General features: G+C 42.9%; 1 protein-coding gene across 4 annotated transcripts; it reads right to left on the minus strand.

The window, feature by feature from the left end:
• Positions 1-215: 215 nt before the first annotated feature.
• On the minus strand, positions 216-19,789 carry BEND3 (BEN domain containing 3). Of its 4 annotated transcripts, none has more exons than XM_082756637.1 (4): positions 19,730-19,789; positions 11,522-11,566; positions 10,831-11,054; positions 216-5,749 (listed from the first exon to the last, which is right to left on the minus strand). In XM_082756637.1, exons 2-4 carry the CDS (start codon positions 11,553-11,555, stop codon positions 3,509-3,511), a joined length of 2,499 nt encoding a protein of 832 aa, XP_082612763.1. In that variant the 5' UTR covers positions 11,556-11,566; positions 19,730-19,789; the 3' UTR covers positions 216-3,508. The 4 variants fall into 4 exon arrangements, with proteins under 4 accessions (XP_082612763.1, XP_082612764.1, XP_082612765.1 ...); XM_082756638.1 differs by lacking the exon at positions 19,730-19,789 and adding an exon at positions 13,853-14,602; XM_082756639.1 differs by lacking the exon at positions 10,831-11,054.
• Positions 19,790-22,104: the final 2,315 nt, after the last annotated feature.

Genomic DNA, 22,104 nt, shown 5'->3' on the forward strand with positions numbered 1-22,104 from the left:
GAGACAGAATTAAGAGAGGGCACTAAAGCTATTCATTTAAACAACTTCAAGCACATTTAATTTATTATTTTTTTTCAGAATGTTAATGAGGTAGAAAACATACCTGCATTCCTGCGTTAGTGCCAATGGCTAAAAACATCCACCACCACCACCCCCAAAACAAAGTTAAACAGAAGAAATGAAGAAATTCTGGCAATGACAGCAATTGATGCATTAAGCGTAATGAAGTGGCTGACTTCAAGTAGAGCTCTTCCTCATTTGAAAGCTCATTAACAGCTGAACACAATTAATGGGCAATAAATTACCGTGTACCTGATCTCCCTTTCGACATTTTGTTTTACATCTTCTACAGAGCTTCCAAACAAGGTTTAAATTTGTGTGGGATGGGAAAGACAAAAATAGACAGCTGGGAGGTATTTCACTTTTTCTTTCAGAGAGTTGTTAGAGGCGAGCTGTTAGAGGCTCATCCAAAGGTGATACCTTTAAACTAGAGGTAGACGGAGGCAATATTCACCTTAGCAGGATCTTCTGACCCAAGAGGCAAAAAGTAACGTCCATCTATAGGGAGTTTAATGCGTGTTCTTCCAGACATTTAAATATCTAGCAATATTCCTACTATTCCCAAATGACAACTTTGCTCTTTTAAACAAAACAACTCCAAAAGACAGAAAAAAATGGCTGCAGCAAAGCAGGGTGTTTTCATGTACGTAGTCAGTCTGACTAGCCAAGTTTATCTCAGATCTTCATAACAGACTTTACAGAGAAAAAATCCTGCTCGTGTCAATCACCAGACAACATTCCTCTTGTATGAAAATAATATAACTTTAATTTATTTACAGGACAGACCAACTGGATGAAGTGGCTGTACTTCAGATGCACTGCAAGGGTGAGCTTTAGTGAGCTGCGTCACAACCCATATGTCTGTATTTTCTTGATATCAGTCATAAAGCATACAATCAAACAAACCATGGAAGGTGGTGAACAGCGAGACGGGAGGAATGTACACAGCAATGAGACAGAAGTTAAGAGAATAAACAGTGAGGATCTTTCCGTACCCACTTTTGAAAATGCCATTTCAAAAGGTGAAAATCGCTTTTTTTTCACTAATTAGTCTATGAGATAAATGGAGTGATTGTGCCTTATCAGGAGAGGGTGATTCAAATTATTCTAAAATAGCCACACCTAGAGTAAAAGCCAGTATGTCTCAAATTTGCATGCTAGCTAGTGACATCTGTCAGTTGTACAAAAGTTTAACATCTACCGACTTCTTTTGGGAGCTTCAGCATCACTTAGTGGTAAAACATGCATGACGTTAAGATAAGAAAGTTACAAAGGAAACCTGCACTTCATATTTCTTACCTTCTGGTCAGGCATTAACAACGCAAAATTAAGAGGCTGTTGATTATTTTCTGTCAGTTTATGTCTCCCATAAAAGTGCATGTAAAAAAAATTCACAGAGGTGCTAGGTAGCATACAAGTACAGGAGAAAGTCTTGGTTTCTGATACATTCAATTTGCTAAATTTATGCACTAAAATGAAAGATGCAGACGTTGTGGTATCAGTTCTTTATCTTTGGTAAAATGTTTTCATTTTATTATAGCCATATTTGCTCTGATATCCATTTTGTGCATGGTCTGCTATTATTTAAACCAACAGGAAACATTTAAATGGATATAAACATTATCAGTGTATTATTTAGTACATTCATGACTTTCTTCATACATTCTTTGAGAATGTTGCTAGCACATGGGGAAAACGAGCAAATGCTACTATCTATCATGATTTATTCCTGGTTTAACATGATATATTTTTGCTAATATTTGCCATTAGGAAAAAATGTTTTGTCTTGCTTTTTAAAGGGAGGGATCAATATGACTCTAAGAACGATAAATTCTAAAAATCCGAAGTAAAAATATCAATTATTTTGTACTTTCTTACAAATGCTAAAATAGAAAATTACACTGGAACAGACTTAAAATTTGATACTATGACCCACCTAAGTAAACAACAAAAAAGAACCACAGAGAACGCCAACAATTGCTCCAAGGTGTTCCAGTGATGGTCAGTAAGCAATCACCGTCCCTACTGACTTAAAAATGCACATCTATTTCATTTATTTCAGTTTTTAGGGAAAAAGAAAAAAGAAAAAAAAAAAAAAAAAAAAAAAGGAAAACTGGTTTTGAAGCAGTGCTCTCCAGTGACAAATCATACAGCAGAGTCACACTGGGTTCTGGGTGGTCTCTGTTACACTTGAGCTTATTAATGATGCAAACTTGACTGTATGAACCTAAGTTATACATACACAATTATGTCTCCAAATAGCTACTAATTACACCAAATCAATTTGGTGAAGTGAGGGAGCTCAGTATCCCCACACCTGAAAAATCCAGATGGTGCTGCACTGATGCAAACAATGAGTTACGTTACCACAGCTCACACGTGGGGACCCTGTAGCATTCAATTCCATCACAGAACCAATCTTTGCACGTGATCTTAGCAATTTTTATATATTTGATTCATTATTAACACTGGAAGCCTTTGGAATCATGATTGTGACAGAGAGTAAGGTCTAAACTTTTTCTAAGTTCTTGTTGCTTATTATGTTGTTGTTGTCATTGGCATTTTGCAAAGAGTGGCAAGCAGGCAATGGCAATACATTCCATGGGGACAGGCTGGGTCTGTGCTGCTGGCTCTGCTCACACAAGCCATCCTTAGGCATGCCAGCACTGACACTGAGCAAAAAATCAAACTCACAGGGGCAGGGTCAAGCTTGTGGTGTCAACATAAAGAAACGTAAAGAAACATTCACATTGTGTCCATGCTCACATCTTAATTCTTCACTAGTTCAACTCTCAGAATGTTTAGAAACAAAACATGGGTAACAGGCAAAAATGGGAATCACATCACTCCGATCCATTCCTTGACACAGTGTTACTACTTTCAGCATCTCAGTATTGTCAAGAACAAAACAAACGTAAAGCTGCAATTGCTGCAGAAGCCAAGTCAGACATTCCAATGATTTTCAATGAATATGGCACTTTCAGAAACAATTAGACTTGTCAATTTAAATTAAAGTTCAAACTCCAAAAGAACTAGCATGACTCTTTATAAGGGTAAAATGAAAAACTGCCCCTGAAGAGCACAGTGATTTTTTAAAAAAAAAAATCTTTATTATTAGAAAGTGATAAAAAAGGAAGATGCAGAAATGGGGAGTGGAATAATACAGTTTCAATACATGTACTGGCACCAGTGAAAGCTCTTAACGAGTCATTAAGAGCTGTGTCACCGATGACTGGTGATATTTGCCCATGTACAAGTGTAGTAAGCCACTTCCCACTGCTGCAGTGCCCACACGGATGCAACACGCATGTCAAAATGCAACAGACTTAGTGCCTAACTGTCCTAGACGCTGAGCAACCCCAGCCCCTGACAGGCCCCCTCAGGCTAAAACAAAGCATCCTCCTGACAATAATTTAGTGGTCACAGTCTTAGGAATTTCAAGAGCCTGTCACTTCTTTGCTTTCTTTGCTTTTTTCAGTATATCACACTTTTTTCTGTTAGGACGCCGGCATCGCTCATCAATGCTCGGTATACATTCATAATGCCACACTTCCTCCATTTTCTCCACGGGGTAAACCGCTTCCACGTAATGACGGATCAGTCTCAGTCTGATAGGATCCAGCTGTTTTTTGTTACAAGCACCTGAATGGTTGTATTGCAGTCTGAGATTCTCGGGAGTAAAGAGTTCGGGAAAGAGTCTTACAAGGAGCCTGGCAGCGAAGTTTCCAACGGAAAGGCTCTGCTGCACTATCTCTCTCACCTCCTTATCAGACAGCAAATACAGAGAAGGCACAGGGAAGTCTGGGTTAGGAATAACAAGTTCATCGAGTGGTATCTTGCAAAAATCCTTGCTGCTTCTCTCGGGTGGCAGCGGCGGCCCTTCGAACTCTTCTCGAAACCTTTCGGGGTTTATTGCATAGCTGAGAAATTCCCTCCTCTCGGGCCCCGGCACGTGGACCTTCCGCTGCTGCTGGTACGAGCGCCTTTGCTCCGTGTCTCGTCGCCGACACCTCTCGTCAAGCTTCCCAACAAATTCCAACGTCCACACTCTGTCATTCTTCGCCCTCGGGTACAGTATCTGCACGTAATGTCGAATTAATTTAATTCGAGTGGGATCGAGCTGTTTCTTGCCTAAAGACCCACTACAGTTGTATTGCTTCCGTAAGTTTTCGTGAGTAAACAGTTCGGGAAATAAGAGAACAAGCAATCGAGAGGCAAAATTGCCTATGGAAAGACTACTTTCATATATGTTTTTAATCTGTTCTTTGTTCAACAGATAATCTGGGACAGGGACATCGAAATCAGGAGGGGGAAAGTCAAGTTTCTCAAAGTCAATGGGCACAAGCCAAATTTTTTTTGAGCGTCTACCAGGCTTTTCGTATTCAAAACTATCTTCCACTTTTATGATTGAAACATCGTCTGGTAAACTAGAAGAATCGTAACAGTCATCTCTCAACTGATCACATTCGCTTCCATCCATATACGTATTTTCCAGCTCCTCGTTTATTCGCTGAACGCACTGCTGCAACCAGGCTTCTTCTTCTTGCACGTCTGGAAAGTAAATTTCAGTGTACCTACGGATTATTTGAAGCCGATGAGGATCCAGCAGTTGCTTCCCAGAGTCTCCATAGCAGCTGTACCTTTCGGCTAATTTTCTGTGGTCAAAGAGTTCTGGGAACAACCTATGTAACAAAAAAACAGAAAATTCCCCCGGAGAGGAAGCTTCATCTAAAAATTCATTGAGATCCTGAGCATCCAGAATGTAATCGGAGGCAATGATGCTACTCCTGTCCAAGGACAAAGCTTCTTCCTGCTCTTTATCGTCAATAAAATGGGAGGATTCTACCTGCTCAGTATCATAAAAACTAGACGATTGCACACTCTGCTGACTGTTTTCCATTTCCCTTTGAGCCCAAAACCTATTGAAAAAGTCATTGACTTGAGGCAAACACTCCACCTGCCACACAGCTGTATTCTTCACAGAAGGATAACAAACTTCCACATAGTTACGGATAAGCTGCAGATGAAGAGATTCAAGTTTCCTTTTGTTAAGAAAGCCACACGCGCTGCAGTTTCTGTTGAACTCGTCGTCGCTGAAGAGCTCTGGGAAGAGCTGCACTAGTAACCGGCAAGCCAGGTCTCCCCCTGACGTGCTTTGATCCATGATCTGTTTGAGCTCTGCAGAAGTCAGCGTGTACTCGGGGGGAGGCTTGAAATCTGCAACGGACTCCACCGGACTGACTTGCTTTTTAATTCTGCTCACCTCCAGAGACAGCAGGTCAACTTTACTGTGAAGCTGAGTCATGTTGGAATTGAGGGTGTTCAGTGTGTAGAACATTTTCTGGATCAAAGAATATATATTTGGGTCAGACTCCACAGCGGCGATGGCTGCAGCAGAGTCCCTCTTGCGCTGGTCATTCAGAGTCCGAAGATGCGAGGGACTGCTGGGATTGAGTTTCTCATACAGGTCGTAGGAGGCAAACTGCTCCGCTCCTGCTGGGTTCTTCTTCTCTGTAATTTTGTGTGAGATGCCATAGAGAGGTTTCTTGTAAGACGAAGTGGTTATGTCGCTGAAGGGTTCTTCTTCACAGAGCCACGTTATGTTAGGATTCTTGTTCTTGCTTGGCTGCTCTGTATTTACCTGAGTGGGCGAGCCAGTGTCTCTGTTCTTCATGTTTGAATTGCAGCCCTTTGAACAGATAAATATTGTATTAGTAAGACTGCCTTAAAAATATTACCTATAGACATGTACCCCTTAAGCAGGCATTGTTACATTAAAATTATTTGTGTGTTACACACATCAAATTAATAAACTCACTAGAAAAATACATCAACAATAATAAGGTGAAGTCTTATTTGTTTGTCTTTCTCATCTTCTCTTGTCTCATGGTTTTCACCATAAGATATAAATTAAATTATAATCCTTAGCTCTGTACCCACAGAGCTCTAAATACTCTCCCAAATTAAGTATCATTATGCTCCACCTTGAGCTGTAGAGGACTTGGGCGGCAACAAGTCAGCAGGAGAGCCAAGAATAGAATCTAGATTTTCTGACTCCTCGTCCTGTGACCTTGCCACTGCCTCCACCACCTACATTTAATGTTTCTAGCACTCTCTTTAGGTTAGCTTTTGAAAACAACATAAAAGCTACACCACAAAGACACCAAAATTATTATTATTCTCTTCTTTCTGATGTGAAAAGTTTATACTGTGTTTTTTTTGTTGTTGTTGTTTGTCTTTATATTTATAATGGTGTACAACTCTAAGAATGTAATTTTAAAAAATATTTTATTGAAATAATATATTTTTAAAAAAAGGATTATCTTGATACTGACTTTTTAAAAAGGGAAGCTTAATTAAGACTTCATTACTTCTGAAAGGCAGAGAAGTTTAGATTCATGGCTTCACAATTTTCAAAATAGTTTATATAAAAACAGGAGTCAGCTCTTAAGAAGTTCATGTTCTCGATCATTTCTAACTCTACCTCATTGTTTGAAATCTGAAGCAAGCATTTTCATCAACTCGCAGTAAATATGCAGGGCTCAGGGATTATTATTTTTTTTCAAACACATGGATATTGCAAATAATTCTTACGAAGTTAAGTAGATACAACATAATCAAAATTCACCATACAGAATCCAAACATGAGAAAACATTCACAGATTTTAGAAAAGACTGTACTAAAACATTTTGGCTTGGCTTGTTCCACAGAGCACTAATTAGATTTTAAAAATACAGAATTTGCATTCAAGTATTAAAACAAATGGAACGCAGACTCGAGGTCTAAGCTGAGAGCCATGAACAATTTGAAATGCTAGCAAAGACCCCCTACATCCTACAATGAGGAACTCGAATTAATGTTCCCTTCTGAAAAACAGAGCCGTGACACCCACAAAATTAGCCCGGTCCCTATGTGTCCTCATACTTGGCATCTGCTTACTCCAGTGACAAACTGAATCTAATTACTTTTCAATTCCTAAAGCAGTGCATGCTCAAACAGAACAAGCTGTTTTTCACTCCAAGATTAGGAACCAGCAAACCCAATGAAACTGGAGTTGCGTTTCCCAAATTCTGCTCTCGTTCACGTCGTACAGCCCTGCACATGAAAATTTGTGTGTGCACTCAGAGCTGTGTGGATGGCCAGATGGCGAATGAAAGCGTAACATAAAGGCAATGTACTTCTCGGTGCACACAGTCCTTAGCAGCGATGGTGCTTAGGACACCTGACTTTCAGGTCCCGTTTAGAAGGCTGTAGATCACATTTGTTATGGGGACAGCAAGAAGCCAAAGCTGGGGTACACCACCGCCAGCACCTGAAGTGTGGCTTTTACCCCAGCAAGAGGTATGATAAACCTCGCTGAAATCAGCTCGCTGCGGCTTATACCAAAACACAAGAGGCTGACTGCGATCCTAATTGCTCCCAGCTAATTGTCGGCTCCTGCTCTGGCCATGCAGTCGGCACAGATGCCCTGTGCTCGTCAGTGGAGAAACAGAGGCATTTCCAGATGGTAAGTCAGCTCTCCCAAGCAGGCATCACCTGAAAGCAGGTCATGACAATCTCCTCGGACAACAGGGACCCGTGGGCTGTTCTGCTGCCTAGTCAGACACCTGGGCTGAGCTAACAAACTTCTTTCACCATTTTGGATGAAAAGAACAAAACAGAATTCCAATTCTGGAGAATATAGTTCTTTGATACCAAGTGAACTCTGTTACCCAAGCAGCTAGCTTTTTCTGCTAGCATTCCTGTTTACAGAGAATATTCCAAATATTCACTCACAGACAGAGCATGATTCATTCAGATCCTTCTTTACTAAATAGCTCGCCAAGGTCACCAACGGCCTGTTAGCTCTCTTCAGAACTCCTGCTACCTTTTTTTTTTTTTTTTCTTATTTAATTATACAATAAATCTAGGCAATGTGAGGGTACCTTCGATTACTGCACACCCCACACACAGAGCCAGGATATAGCGCTATTAGAATGTGTATTAGCCAGCACACATTTGTTGACTGCAGTATCTTATGGCACTTTGACAGTGAATATTCTGAAAAAGGCTGCGTTCTCGGATCTGGATGTGGTGCTCTGGGGCAAAAGCAGCATTCGTGCCAAGAACCACGGCCAACCTCTGCTGCGACGGCTGCAGAACTCCTGCCCTTGCACTACGGCAGCTCACAATGTTTGGATCTGGCCGAGGGAAGGATTTGGGTATCTGCATTTCAGAAGCACGCAGCCAACGTTCGGCTAACAGATGACAACACATTTGGGCCTACGTGTAAGCATTCTCTATTTCAGAAGCAGTCTCATCATCTTTCCCTTTTGCTTTCAATTACTGTGCCTTTATACAGTTTCTATCTGGGAACAGCACTATTTGCAGCATATATATGGGGCTTTTCTTCAGCTCTCCAACTACCCTAGTATTTAATATTTTAAATTTACTGCCTGTATTTTTGAAGACACCAATCTTTAGTGCCTGCAGTGTCATTACTGCATTTCAGATAATACTACTTCCATTTAAGACGATCAGTTTTAATGTACTGTCAAAAAACACTGAGATTTTTTTATAAGATTCAATATAGATAATATAGTGCTGTTTTATATATTACATTTGCATAGCAAATTTTTGTTTTAAATACATTCTTTGAAAATGTCCAAAATGCAGCATTTTGGTAAACACTGACCAATATAATTCATTATGAAATAATCTCTCACATTATCTCTTGGAGTCCTAAGCCAAGTTTTAAAAGTTGTTTAGCTATTGCTCTCCTCACTGTTAAAGTCCAGGTAATTTATGAGCTTTATCACACTTTATACACAAAGTCCCAGTATCTGTAAAAACAGAGAACATAATACTCTAGCATACAAATGAAGAAGAATAAATATATCTGAGCAAGAAAAATATTTTTAAAATCTATCAAATACATAAGAACTTGGAAATGTATTCTGCAATTTTTTTTTTTTTATTTATATTCTCCCACATGGGATTTTTAAAAATTATTTTTAATGTATTTGGGGAAAAATATTTTCTGATTTTGAAATGACAATCAGAATAATTAAAAAAAAAAAAGTTTAATGTCTTCTCATAGGAAGTCATTTGGTATTATAATCACCAACCCAAAAGAATAATTATGTAATATAAAAAGTACAGCTCTAATTATATCCTACACAGATGCCTATGTGATATGTAGTAAGAATACACTACAAGCACAATATTCTCCAGAATATCTTGTTATCTGTTTAAACAGAAATAGTTAATGAAGTCATCAACTGAAACAAAATATTGGTACTAGAAAAGCAGTGCACTTTAAAAACGTTGTTAGGACTATTTCTGGTTGGTATTTTAACTAAATAAACATGCTGATTCACTGAGGTCACTCAAGAATGATTTTTCATCATTGTTACTGGGTCACTTTGTGATATAATAAATCCAAGGTTATAATTCATTTCAAACAATTTTTTTTAAATGTATGAAAGGCAAACAATGAAATACAAAGAAAGCAGAGTTCAGAGACCATTATGCAGCTCTTTAAAGATTTCTATCGTAAGTAAAATAATTGCAAAAAGTAAAAGAGAAAGGAAAAAAGAAAGAAACAATGTTATAAGATTAAAACCTACCTACCACAGGCACTCAGGAATAAAAACAGAGCCCCAAGAAGTTACAGAGATGACAGTCAAGAAAAACAAATATGAAGAGCTATGGCTAGAAAGGAGAAATGAAATGCACAAACACAACACAGAGTAACTGGCTAAGTGGCAGAACAGCAGAAAAGGATATGTGCATTAGAGTAGGTCATAAACTAAATATAACCCGGGGCTTGAAGTTATTCAAAAGAGGATGAATTTGAATCTAGGTTATTTTAATAAAGTGCTGAGTGTGAAAAACAGGAGGTCATTATACTGTTCCAGAGGGTGTTAGGAGAGATTTGACTATCCAACACTGACCACTACCCTTCTGGGAATCTCAAAGAGAACAACAACAATATAAGGTGACTCCTGAAGAAGAGCTGAAGAGACAGGAATTTAGTCTAGAAAAGGAAGGGCCAAGGGTGGACGGCATCACACCAGTTTTCCCACGTGCAGAAGACTTTTTTTTTAGGAACAGATGGTCACTGCTCTCCCTACCGGAAAGAACAAGGACAAAGAGAAACCTGCTCAGTTTCAACAAAGATTAATGAAAACATCCCCAATCGCTAGGGAGGTGAAACACTAGAAGGGGATAACTGAAGAGATTTGGAATCTCCTTCACCGGCTGGACAAACGTCTGGATTGTCACAACTGGGATGCTGAAGAAGTTGTAATACATTCCATTCTCGGTGTGCTGAAGTCTTCTGCATCCCTGCACTTTATTGTTCAAGTAATATGTAAATTTATGCTTGTCTCACTGACATCTGTGTCACGGAAGGAAGAGAGTTACAGCCCTGATGCTACCACTGAGGATCCAGCTGAAGGACTGTGTGACATGAGAGGGACTGTACTCAGTCATACTCAGTTAATCCAAATCCCTAGCTGCTCCTACGTTCTCTGAAAAACAACAAAAATATACTTCAAATGAATGAATTAACCTGTAAATGTGTTTCATAGATACGATTGCTCCCACGTTAAAGAAATGCCCAGACAAGTATTGTTTGTGAACTGGGTCAAGATCAGCCATGTTTGACTCAAACTCATTGTTAATGCAAATCTAGTTAAACGACTTGCATTTTGCTAATAACAGCAATGAATTTAGCCTACAAAATATGAACAGAAAAATCACACAGTCATGTATAGAGAAGTCACCTCTTGTGTAAAGCGTCTTTTCTTCACACTGGGTAAGACATCTTGCTGGCTCCCTGAACCATCACAACCAAGTGAGGTCTGTTTCCGTTTGTTGGAATCCTGTAGGCAAGTAACTGCGCCATCCAGTGAGTGTTTCTCAGAAGATCTGGATGTTACCGAGCAGTCTAGAGCTTCATCTTCATTTTCTGTTTCTACTTTCACAATATTTTTTTTAGGAATTTTTACTGGAAAAAGAGAAGGTTTAGAAAGATAAAGCACTCTCTCCAGAAAACCATGACAGCCTTAATACAATCTTTTGTGTTTTGTTTCTTTTTATGAAAATGTGTTTTGAAGAACATCATTATTTTTTTTATGACTTGCACAATAAGTGTATGCTGAGGCCACCCCAAAGTCAAGCTTTCATTATGCTAGGAACCAAACAGTCATCCAGTAAATGACAGTTTCTTCCCCGAAGAAGAGTCTAAAGTATAAACAAATAAAGTTACAGTAGGAAGATATTTTGGAGGGGGAGGAAGGATGTAGAGCGGAAAATATAATGAGTAAAAAAGATAATGGTGTATTTTAGATAGCTTTTCAAAAACCATTAAATTAACTCGTCCTGATCCAAGTGCATTCGTTATCAGGTTACAAGGTTTCCATTCAACAATTATTTTTGCCTGATCATAAGTTACACGGTGGTATAGTATTTTACCTTCGTCATCATCAGTGATTTCAGCTGAATTCATCTTCTATCTCACTAAAAAACAAAACAAAAATACAAAACGAGATATCAGCATCCTTGGAATCGGGACACACCTACAGCTATTTCGGTAATTACTTTTATTCCACAGCCACTGGGTGTTACCAGCCCATGGACACGGCCTTTTGCAGTCACTAGCGATGTTCAATAAATTTCATGGCCAGCCATAGACCTGTCAACGTGTGCACTCTGCTGCACACAATATACGACAGCCAGGAAGTTATTTAAAACAATGTGTGATTTTCTGGTATTGAGAAAGTTGTTTTAACCGTCTTTACAAAGTATCTTGGCAGTATAGAAATGAAAGTTATCTGTTTTTTAATTCTCCATCCTGTACTAAGCTACCACTTCTTATTACAGTCACATGTTTTCACACGGCCATTGTGGGTGACCCAATGTCATTGCAAAAGTAAAACTCATCATAAAGTGGAATATACATATTCCGGAATAAATTTTCACTTTAAAGTCTTTGATCTTTTGATACAGATTGCATTAATTGGAACTGAGCAATCTGTAGATCTGCAGTAACTACCTTTTTTCTTACTGCAAGCCAACAGCCTCTAAATAACATAAGAATGTCTTTTTTTTGTAAGGAAAAGCAAATCATCTGCATTATCCTAGCACGATTTTAGCATTACTTCTCCTATGCAAGACTCAGTTGTATTTCTGTTTCCTTGAAAACTAATTTGGATAATTACTCGGGATAAACATCAGTCTGTGGACATGTTCCCAAACGATATTCTAAGTCTTCTGGAGATCTGCAAAGCAAACAACCTCATGAGAGCTCCCTGGCCCTCGGGAGGTACGCACGCCGCTGCAACCCGACACTCCCAACTGGGACACTGGTGACTGGAAAACTGTCACACACCACTCACGCTTTTCTGCGCCCAGCCTTATGTTTACTTGGCCGGATTATTATTACTTTACAATTTCCACAGTCAGATTCCTTCTTCGTACAGTTTTATTTCAACTGGTTGTGTCTGTCCTTTAACCAAGGCCTGAAATTTGTCAATATTGCTAGGAAGAGAGGCTTGTTTCTACTTGAAGCCACTGAATAAAAGCAAACAACCCATCAAAAGTGTACAAAGAGCCTATGAGTGGGAATTACAATGAAATCTAAAACAGAGATTGGAGAGAGGAGGGGGAAGAGGGTGTGTTTTAGGAAAAAAAATCTTTACCTTATTTTCAAATAGGGTCAAATACTTTTTTTTTTCTTTTTTTTTAATAACCTTACAATATTGTTAAAAAATGCAAACATTTGAATATCGAGTAGTTGTGAATTTATTTTTACTTTGTCACCCACTGATGGCTGTTATGATAAGCATGAGGTCACATTCAGGGTAAAGTTTTGTACGATTGCACCACAACAAGTAGCACACATCCAAACAAAAGATGCATGGAGTTACAGCCTGCTCATCTTGGGCCACTCCAGAAGCCCAAGTATCCTCTGACACACTCATCTTCAACATGGCCCTTACATACAGCCTTGTAAAGAGCATCCTTAAGAGGATAACCTGAGATTGTTTTCATCTCACCACCAGAAAAAGTATCCCTCAGCTGTACATGGAGCTACCACAAACCCCTCAGATACCTCCTCCTCCCCACCACAATCCCCTCTTTTGGGACTTGCATTCACGGACTGAGCCACACCTGAATTACGCCAGCTTAACAGTACCAAAATCGCCTTGCTTACATTTCTACAAGCTCTGTAGAGGCGTAACAGCGTGACGCAGAAATGGCCCACACCAACTGCTGAACCACCTGCTAAGAACGGGTGAGGACTACTACCCAGTCTTACTAGCTCAGTAGTATTTATGGAACTAGATGCAGCCACTGCAGTCCTGTGTGAAAAATCCATTGTATTTTGTACAGCACCATCAAAAAGCTATGTTGGACTTCAAGAAAAGCACATTACACTAACAGTACTAATATTTTGCCCTGATCTCCGAGACACACTGACATCCAATTTCCAGACCTTCCTTCCACGGCACCAGGCTTAGCTCCCAGCGCCGCGGTACAGACCCGCAATGCGGGAGCGCTCCAGAACTGTGACACGCAATCTTTTGACGAGGGCCTAAGGTGAAAGCAAGCAAAGCGGCTGCTGCTACTGCCGAGTGCTCTGCGAGAGAAATCCAAACGCTCAGGTTTTCCAGGCAAGTCCTGGACAGCTCTATCAGAGCAGATCACCGGTGTACTGGTAAACACAGAGCCAGAGGAACAGAACATAAAAGTGGGGGTGGGGGGAACAACACCAGATATTTAGGAGAGGATAGATGGAATTACCTTTTTCTTGTAACTATTACTACTGCTGCTATCCAAAAAGGAAGGATGCTTTAGGAGAACACTTCTAAGAAAACAGAAGCAAACTGGAGCAAGAAGATAAATGAGGCTCTGGACAATCACTGTTTAAAACTGCAAAAAAAAGTGAAAACTGAAGCAAAGCGCGTACCCTGGTTAACTGTTAACTTTCTAAAGGACACAACGCCGGGCAGGCTGGGCTATCCCCAACTCAGGTCAAATAATATGAAGTCAGAACGTTTTGTTCCATGTACTGGAAACGTGGTGCTATCACTTGACGCTATTTTTTTTTTTAAATTGAAAACTGCCAGAATTAAATTAAAAGCAGATAGTAAAAAAAGTGTCAGATTGGATGAATCCTGGTAATTTTGGACTTCATATTTCAGCTCTTGGGCGTCAAACAAAGCATGAACTCCAACCTTTTCCTTTTTGGGATCCCTAGTAACTTCTCTCCTGTCTGTTTTCCTGTCTTCTGGGGTATTTGTAAGAACTTAGGTGTTATGAGAAAATGAAGCACACATGCAGCAACTTGTGTTGAGAGTCAGGAGTCAGCTGCCCCCGTAGTTTCCTGCCACGCGGTCCCATCTGCTCCCCCTGCCAGGCATGGCTGCTCACCCCACCTCCACCGAGCTGTTTCAGCTCGATAAACTGACAGCAAATAATTCACTTCTTTTTCTGCCTGGTCACTTGTCTCCTAATTCAGAGAAGAAACGGGGCAGGCGAGCAGTCAGGGCTGGCTCCAAGCAGCACGCTCTTGCTGGGACACCGCCGGCGTGGCAGCACAGTTTCAAGTCCTGTGAAACAGGGGCCTAACAGAAGTGAATACTGTATAAACAGTGCCATTCTTCTTAACCTAACGTATGATGAGCTTATTTGCAGGGGACTGATCTGATAGATAGCACTGTGCCCTCCTGTTCCGTGTTCAAGCTACTTCAGGTAAGTTAAACACGCATTAGTCTAACTCTAGACCCCAGTCCAGGCATTTGATTTGTGATCTTGAGACTTGCAGCAAGATCCAGAAATCCCACTGATCCACCAGCTGAACCTGAAGGTGTTTACAGCTTCTAGATACCAAGTTTCTGCCGAGGCTGCTGCCCGAGGAGCTACTCTGCGCCGGGCCTACTGCCTGAGACCCAGCAGCCACCTTCAGAATGCGCTTGGTACTTCAGGACTCTCGCAGAGGGCGGTCATACAACACACAGCTCCATGCTGCATGTTCCAGAGCTTGGCATAATGCCTTATAAAAAAGAGGTTTGGGAATGTTTAGGCTCCCCCATGCATTTAGTGCTAACTACTACCTTGCTGCTGCTGTTGCAAGTAGAGCAAAAAATGCGACCCATGTGTCAAAAATGTGCCTCCTGAAATATGCATAGAAGCCTTAAGGATTTAAAACACTTAGGTAGAAAAGATTTATGAATAAGGGAGCAAACTGCAACTCAGGCTCCAAATGCATTTCAGACTCTGGTCACCTAGCATGCTACAATGCACAATGTATAACACTACTTAAAAAGTAGCAAAAAAGCTTACTTAGTTACTGATAGTAACTTAGTTCACTTAGATATTGATAATTGATATAAAAGCAAATTGAATCCTAAGCCTATAATCCCATGACGGACATTCTCCTCCTCTTATTTATACTTAACAATTACTAATTAGTTGGCCATGGAATATGTTTTTCCTACTTGCCTTGTGAACAAAATGCAAAGGGAAAAGATCTCGCTGATAGTACAAGATCAAGGCAGTTCTCCAAGATCTCACTGATAATACAAGATCAAGGCAGTTCTCTGCCCTTGCAGTCATTCCTGGAGAAAGCCTGATTGATCACTTTTAAGCTCTGACTTAAAAAACAAAACCAGAATGAAACAAGTACAGAAAAAATATTGTTCTACTGTTTGCAACTAAAAGGCAACTCGTTACTTTACAAACACCCACATCTAATGTAGTAATTTTTGACAACTGGGGAAAAAAACGTAGTGTAAAAAACACGTAGGAAAGGATAAAAGTGCACAGATGCAGTATGCAATTTTGATTTCATAACAAAATTAAAATGAATCTTAATTATCTTAGCTAATATGTACTCTAATGTAGTAAGAATTTCTGTTATCGGTTTTATAGAAGTTTTCTATTTCTAATTTTAAATGCTTGCAAAACACTGTTTGGTTCATAAGTGCATGGTAAATATGTAGATGCTGCTTCTTGATCCCACTGACTATTTTAGTATCCCGTGTGGGTTGGAAGGAACGTCTCTCTTTCTTCATTATATGTTATTATTAACGACAATTAACAACATAACAGTTTTTTTTAGACATTGTGTATTGTGGGACGTTCATTCCTTTTATTGCCTCACGGTGGTACATTGCTTCACACATAAAACTCACAGGCATTCGTGAGAAGTGTTCTACTTGAGTTTTGTTTGCATCTGAAGATGTGAATTGTTGTTTACACTTTGGCCAAAAGATCTGACACAGTGTTTGCTGGCAACATTAGGAATGTGTTTAAAGCCCATGTGGAATACACTGCTCAATTTCTTTGCTTTCGGCATGCAGTGAAAGGCAGAGCACTCCTCGTAACAGGCAGGTAGCCTGGTAAAGTTAAATAAAGGATGTGAATGCCAAAAAGGCTGATAGTCTAAGGAGATAACACAGGCTACATTTACAAGATCAGTACGCCGAAATGCTGGTAATTTGCTTTGTTATTTAACAGAAAAGAAAGAAAATAAAAGTAGCTCCTTCTCGTACACATGCCTCCCTCTAACACAACTTTATCACCAGATAACAACGCTCCGTAATTACGTTGTGGTTTACCTAAAGCCACCCAGCACTGCTGTGTGCATGCTCATCTTCTGCAAGGGACAGCGATTACTCATGAGACAGCAAAGAGCCTGAGGTCCCGCTCCCTGTCTCTGGGTTTCTGCCCGCACTTCACGTGAAGCACGTGTTGGGGAAAACAGTTCAAAACCTCACAACCCCAAAACAAAGACGCAGACAGACTGGAGAGCAGCCAAAGGCAGGCCACAAAGCTGATCAAAGGGCTGAACACCCTGCCCCACGAGGAGAGGCTGAGGGAGTTTTAGTTTTATCCACCCTGCAGGAGGCTCGAGGGGGACTCATCACAGCTTTCTAGTAACGGGTGGCTACAAAGAGGCTGGAGCACTGTCCCTCACAACGTCTCAGAAGAACGACCCCAGCCCACCTCTCTGAAATAACAAGACCAAGCACCTCCAGCCCTTCCAGTCCCAGCCGTCCAAACTGCCTTTCTCCCTTCTGCTGCATCGTGGGACCAAACCTGAACAACCAAAAATTCTGGGGCTGGCCTGGGAGCCCAGTCAGTCAGAGCTCCTACTTCCTACCCACAGCACTGGGTTCGGTAATGTCAGCATTACAATTATTCTTTAGGTACGTTTGATTCCTTCAATTTCTAAAAAAACAATGCCACCCAAATTCAATTTAACAGAATCACACATGAATGCAACTCCAAAAACTGAGCCCTCAAGTGTACTTATTAGAGGCAATGTCTGCTTCCTGCTCAGAGGGTCAGTGACTTGACTGGAAATCTTGCAGAATATTGACAAGGCCTTCTCAAACACAACAAAACTTTTCTTTTTATTTTTTTTTTCTGGGCTTTCTGGTATTTTCATTCATGTTTTTATTTTCTTTCTGAATATCCTCCTGTTGCTGAAAACCTCACCAGCACCCTCATTTTCCTGAAGAAGTTCGGAATAAGTAACTACAAAAAGGTCCCTGTCAGCACACTACTACCTGAAACACTTGCTGATGTTCACTTACTGATGTTAGGTTACACCTAAAGCTACTGCAACAAACAGATTAGAAAAAAAAAAAAAAAAAAAGAAGAAAGAAATCTGTATTGTTCACTCTGAACGTCTGACTGTGCTTTGGATGCATTCAGTCAGGTCTCCTTATGAATTATGACTTTTTTCTGAAAAGGAATTTTGAAAAAGCATGGGAAGTCACTTGAACAGGTTGAAGATGCAACTCTGACACCTGAAACTGAGTCAACTAAAAAACATATACCATTTGATTTCAAGTAGTCCACTCATCTTAAAGAAAGTATGAAATAAGAATGCTGCTTCAGTTACCTGATCAAAGGGCAAAATGCACACAGAGAATATAAAGAATACTTAGAGCAGATGGTTTCTGTTCTGTCAATTTTGCGATAGTAAGGGTGCTGACAGTGATCCCAAAATGAGTATTTTCAATAAAATTTGTTCTTGATATCCTATGCTTACAGGAGAAACACTAAGTACCTTAGAAAACAATATTCCAGCATTACAATCATATTCCAACTAAAAATGCACCCACAACAAGTTTTAAAGCCATTTAAAAATATCTATACAAGAAGCAGCAGCTGCTGCTGGAAGCTTTACCCTTACAGACAATAAAATCCCTATACTTAACATAGTTTGAGAACCTCCTTTGCTGCCCAGTGGAGGAGGACGGGAAGCCTCGGGTCTCCACTGAAGCCAATCTGCAACGACAGCACTTTGCCAACAGGGCAACGTTGTGCTGTTACAGGGCATGCTCGCAGACTAGGGCATTTTTTGTGTTTCATTTTAAACCGTGTGTTCAGATGCAGTTTAAAATGATAATAACAGAAGCAGCGCACAGTTTTCCCACGCGGTGCCTGCAGATGGTATGTTCCCCTCGTCTCCCCTATACTTTCTGTAATGCCAACCTCAGTGGTCGGCGTGGCGCTAACCCAGGTTATTTCCAGCATTAACACACGGTTTGGTTAAAGATTCTCTTTTAGATCTGCGTGCAGCAGCCCGTTTTCCTCAGCACCTCTTATCCTCGTGTTTTACTTCAGCATACCGCTCCATCCAACCCCCAAACGCTTCAACCCCCCTTCTTAAAATGGTAATAAAGTTAGTAAGCCGTTTTTATGCACTGGCTTGACCCAAGCCATGAAAACACCTGGTAAAATAGATAGATAGATAGATAGATAGATAGATAGATAGATAGATAGATAGATAGATAGATAGATAAAATAAATAATCACACTGCGTGGCTGTCTGATGCCAGAGAGGTGTTTAAAGGAGGAGGGGGGGGGGTTAATGAGGGGATGTTTAATGAGGGGAGAGCGTTGTTTTGTGAGGGGGTGATTGATTTATAAGGGGGTTGTTTTGTGAGGGGGCGATTTGTGAGGGGGTGATTTATGAGGGGGTGATTGGTGAGGGGACGTTTGGTGAGGGGGTGCTTAATGACGGGGTATTTGAGGGGGGAGGCGTTTAACGAGGGGATATTTAATGAGGGATCTCTAATGAGGGGATATTTGAGGAGGGGGTGCTTAACGGCGGGGCGTTGCTTTGTGAGGGGGGTGTCCCTGAGGGGGGCCGTTTGCCGGGGGCCGTTTAACGGCCGAGCCGCGGCTGCCACGTGGTCGCGCGCGAGGCGCGGTGAGGCGCGGCCCCGCCCCGAGGCGGGGGCTGCGGCCGGGGCCGCCCCGCACGCGGCGGCCGGGGCCGCTTCCGCGGTCGGAGCCGCGCTCCGCGGGTGGCGGCGCTTCCGGTCCGAGCGCCCCGCGCGGGGCGGGCGCGTCCATGCGGCCGGTGCGGTGGGGGGGGGGCGGGGGGGGGCGCCGCCGCGGCCGCCCCGCGCTGTCTCTTTGTATCTCCCCCCCACCCCCCCCCCGCAGATGGAGGCGCCCCGCGGCCTCGCGGCGCTATGGCAACGGTGCGGGCGGCGAACAAAGGGCCCGCACCGCGAGGGGGGGGGGGGGTGGAAGGGGGTGGAAGGGGAGGGGGTGCGCGCGCGCGGCCGTGCGGTGCGGTGCGGGGTGTGGGGGGGCTGTGCGCGCTCCCGCTGCCTCCCGCTCATCCTCCCCCCGGGGCCGTGCGGGACTTACCTCAGCGCGGCGCGGCGTGGCGTGGGGGCGGCTGGAGCAGGTCCCGCTGCTGGAGCGCCCGCCTCGCTCCCCGGCTCCCCCCCCCCCCCCACGCCCCCCTCACACACTCGCCCCCCCCCTCACCCGCTCACCCTCACTCACCCCCACGCACGCCCCCACGCCCACCCCCACACGCGCACCCCAGCCCCCCGCCCGGCTCCCCCTTTGTGTGTGCGAGGGTCCGCGCGCTGCGCTCTCGCGTGACGTGACGGGACCGTGTGTCATTTCCGCACAAGGACACCGGGCCCCGAGCCGCCGCGGCCAGCGCCACCCGCCGCCCCGGGGCAGGGGCCGAGGGGGAGGGGCGCGACGATATCACCCCCCCCCCCCCTCCCCGCACACCTTCCCCAGCACCCCCCCCACACCCCCCCCACGGCTCCCCTCAGGCGGGGACGCGCAGGGAGACCCCGCGTGCGCGCCCCCGCCGCCGTGGAGGGGGGGGGGCTCGCCCACGCGCGAGCACGTGGCCCCCGCGCGGCCGTTGGGCGGCCGTTGGGCGGCCGTTAGCCCGCGCTGCCGCCGCCGCCGCCGCCTCACGGCGTGACGGGACCGCCCCAACCGTGTGTTTTCCACGCGCTCCCGGTTTAAAAAGATAAAATAATAAAAATGCACGGTTCAGAATAAGTAAATAAATGAAAACCCGCGCGTTTCTGTGAAGCCCTGTTGTGCACTTCGCGTGTAAGGACATGGGTCCGCGACGTGTCGGCGCTGACAGCTCCTCGTGACAGAGCTCCCCGCACAACCATTAAAATACCTCATTTTTTTGTGTTTTTTGGTAAAATCACGCAGCTTGCCTTGTAATCGCCTCACCTTCTCCACAGCCCAGGCTAAAGGTGTTACTTTACTAACAATAAATAGCCGAGGGTGGGTCCTGCCGTGAAGGGCGAAGGATTCCAGTGTAAAAACCACTCAATGGGTTCACAAGGCAAGCAAACGCGTAGGCAAAACACCTTTGCTATGAACTTCACAGATAAAGCTTTTGTTACCTGTGACACCACATTTCACTCTAACAAACGAACTTTTTATTTTTTTTATTCTTCTAGTAAGGGCACATATAAAACACGCAAGTCAAGCAACTGAGAAATAACTTCCCAGGAAAAAAAAAAAAAAAAAAAAAAAAGATAAATCTGCTGCCACTGTTCAGCACTAGGTATTTCCAATTTCCTTCAGACTGAGCAATACAAGGAGTGGCTCTTTAAAAAACGTTTCAGGTTTTAGGTGTTTCCGTCAGAAACGGCTCTCTCAAACCTCATTCTCCCATTTATGCAGTTCTTCTTCTAAATTTGGAATTTCGGGCTCTTGGCATATTCGCAGTGTCATTCTCCGTGAATAATCCCACCAGACAATAGTTCGTTGATCTTAACTTTGGCTGCTCTTTTTATTATTGTTATTAATAGACAACTGCTTTGAAGGAGCCCTTACAAGCGGGAACTACCAGCTTTAAAACTACTCTGATGGATCGCTTGGACGAAGGATACATTTTGGTACCAAGATGAGCAATTCTTTAGAGATACAGAGCACTTCCCAGGAACTTTTCCGAGTCTGTTAGCACTACGAAGTTTACGGTACGATTTGCCCTCTGCCTTTATCGTAAAGCTAACCGAAGGTTTACTTAAAGGGTATAATGTTCTAACACCTGGCCCAGCTGCTAAGTAGTGCTGCATCCCAGTTGGATTTTACTCAAATCCTTTACTTAGTGGGATTAAGCAAAGGCAACCATAAGGCCAGAGCATGCCGACCGAATCCCAAACTCAATTTCAGAGCCCTTGAGAAAATACGTGCCAGTTTGAACTCCGCCTCATTTCTGCTCTATAGTGCTGGCCCCAGGCATTGCAGCTACTAGGGACCCAAGCCCAGGAGGAGACCTGAAGGGCCTCAGCTAAGCATAAAGAAACACGAGCATATTGTTGCGATAACAGCATTCACTGAAAAGGGAGCGAGCCAAGTTGTCTCCAGGCAATGCAGGTAGTGAGCTTAGATTGTCTTCCCAGCCAGACAACTCCCATTTTCTTCGCCATTTGAACTCGTGCTGCACAGCTCGTTCACTCAAATGTTCATTTTCCTCCCTTCGTGCCTTTGGCTCAAAAGCCACTCCGTGACATTGCGGCAATCTCTGGAAACTTCCAGGTCACCGAGGCGAGCAGCTCCAACAGGAGGACTTGCTGGGAGGAAATCACCACTGCTCTGAGTGCAAGCAATGGGACAGTTCTCGGCCCACCAAACTGCAGCGAGACTTCAGCCATCAACACCACCACCAATGTGAAAGCAGTGCCTGCAGCACTGAGTAGGCAGGGATGCAGCATGCGATGTTGAAAGCACTTCCAACCCCAGTTTTG

This window comes from Aythya marila (genome assembly GCF_965140915.1).
Source record: "Aythya marila genome assembly, chromosome: 3".
Classification (NCBI taxonomy): Eukaryota; Metazoa; Chordata; class Aves; order Anseriformes; family Anatidae; genus Aythya; species Aythya marila.

What these genes read in the sequence shown, in the direction of transcription:
- BEND3 (XM_082756637.1), bottom strand. Translation starts at nt 11,555, where the DNA reads ATGAATTCAGCTGAAATCACTGATGATGACGAAG. An exon ending in AATCACTGATGATGACGAAG is followed by an intron (nt 11,055 to 11,521) that starts GTAAAATACTAT and finishes CTCTTTTTCCAG; the next exon opens with TAAAAATTCCTAAAAAAAAT. An exon ending in AAAGACGCTTTACACAAGAG is followed by an intron (nt 5,750 to 10,830) that starts GTGACTTCTCTA and finishes ATCTGTTCAAAG; the next exon opens with GGCTGCAATTCAAACATGAA.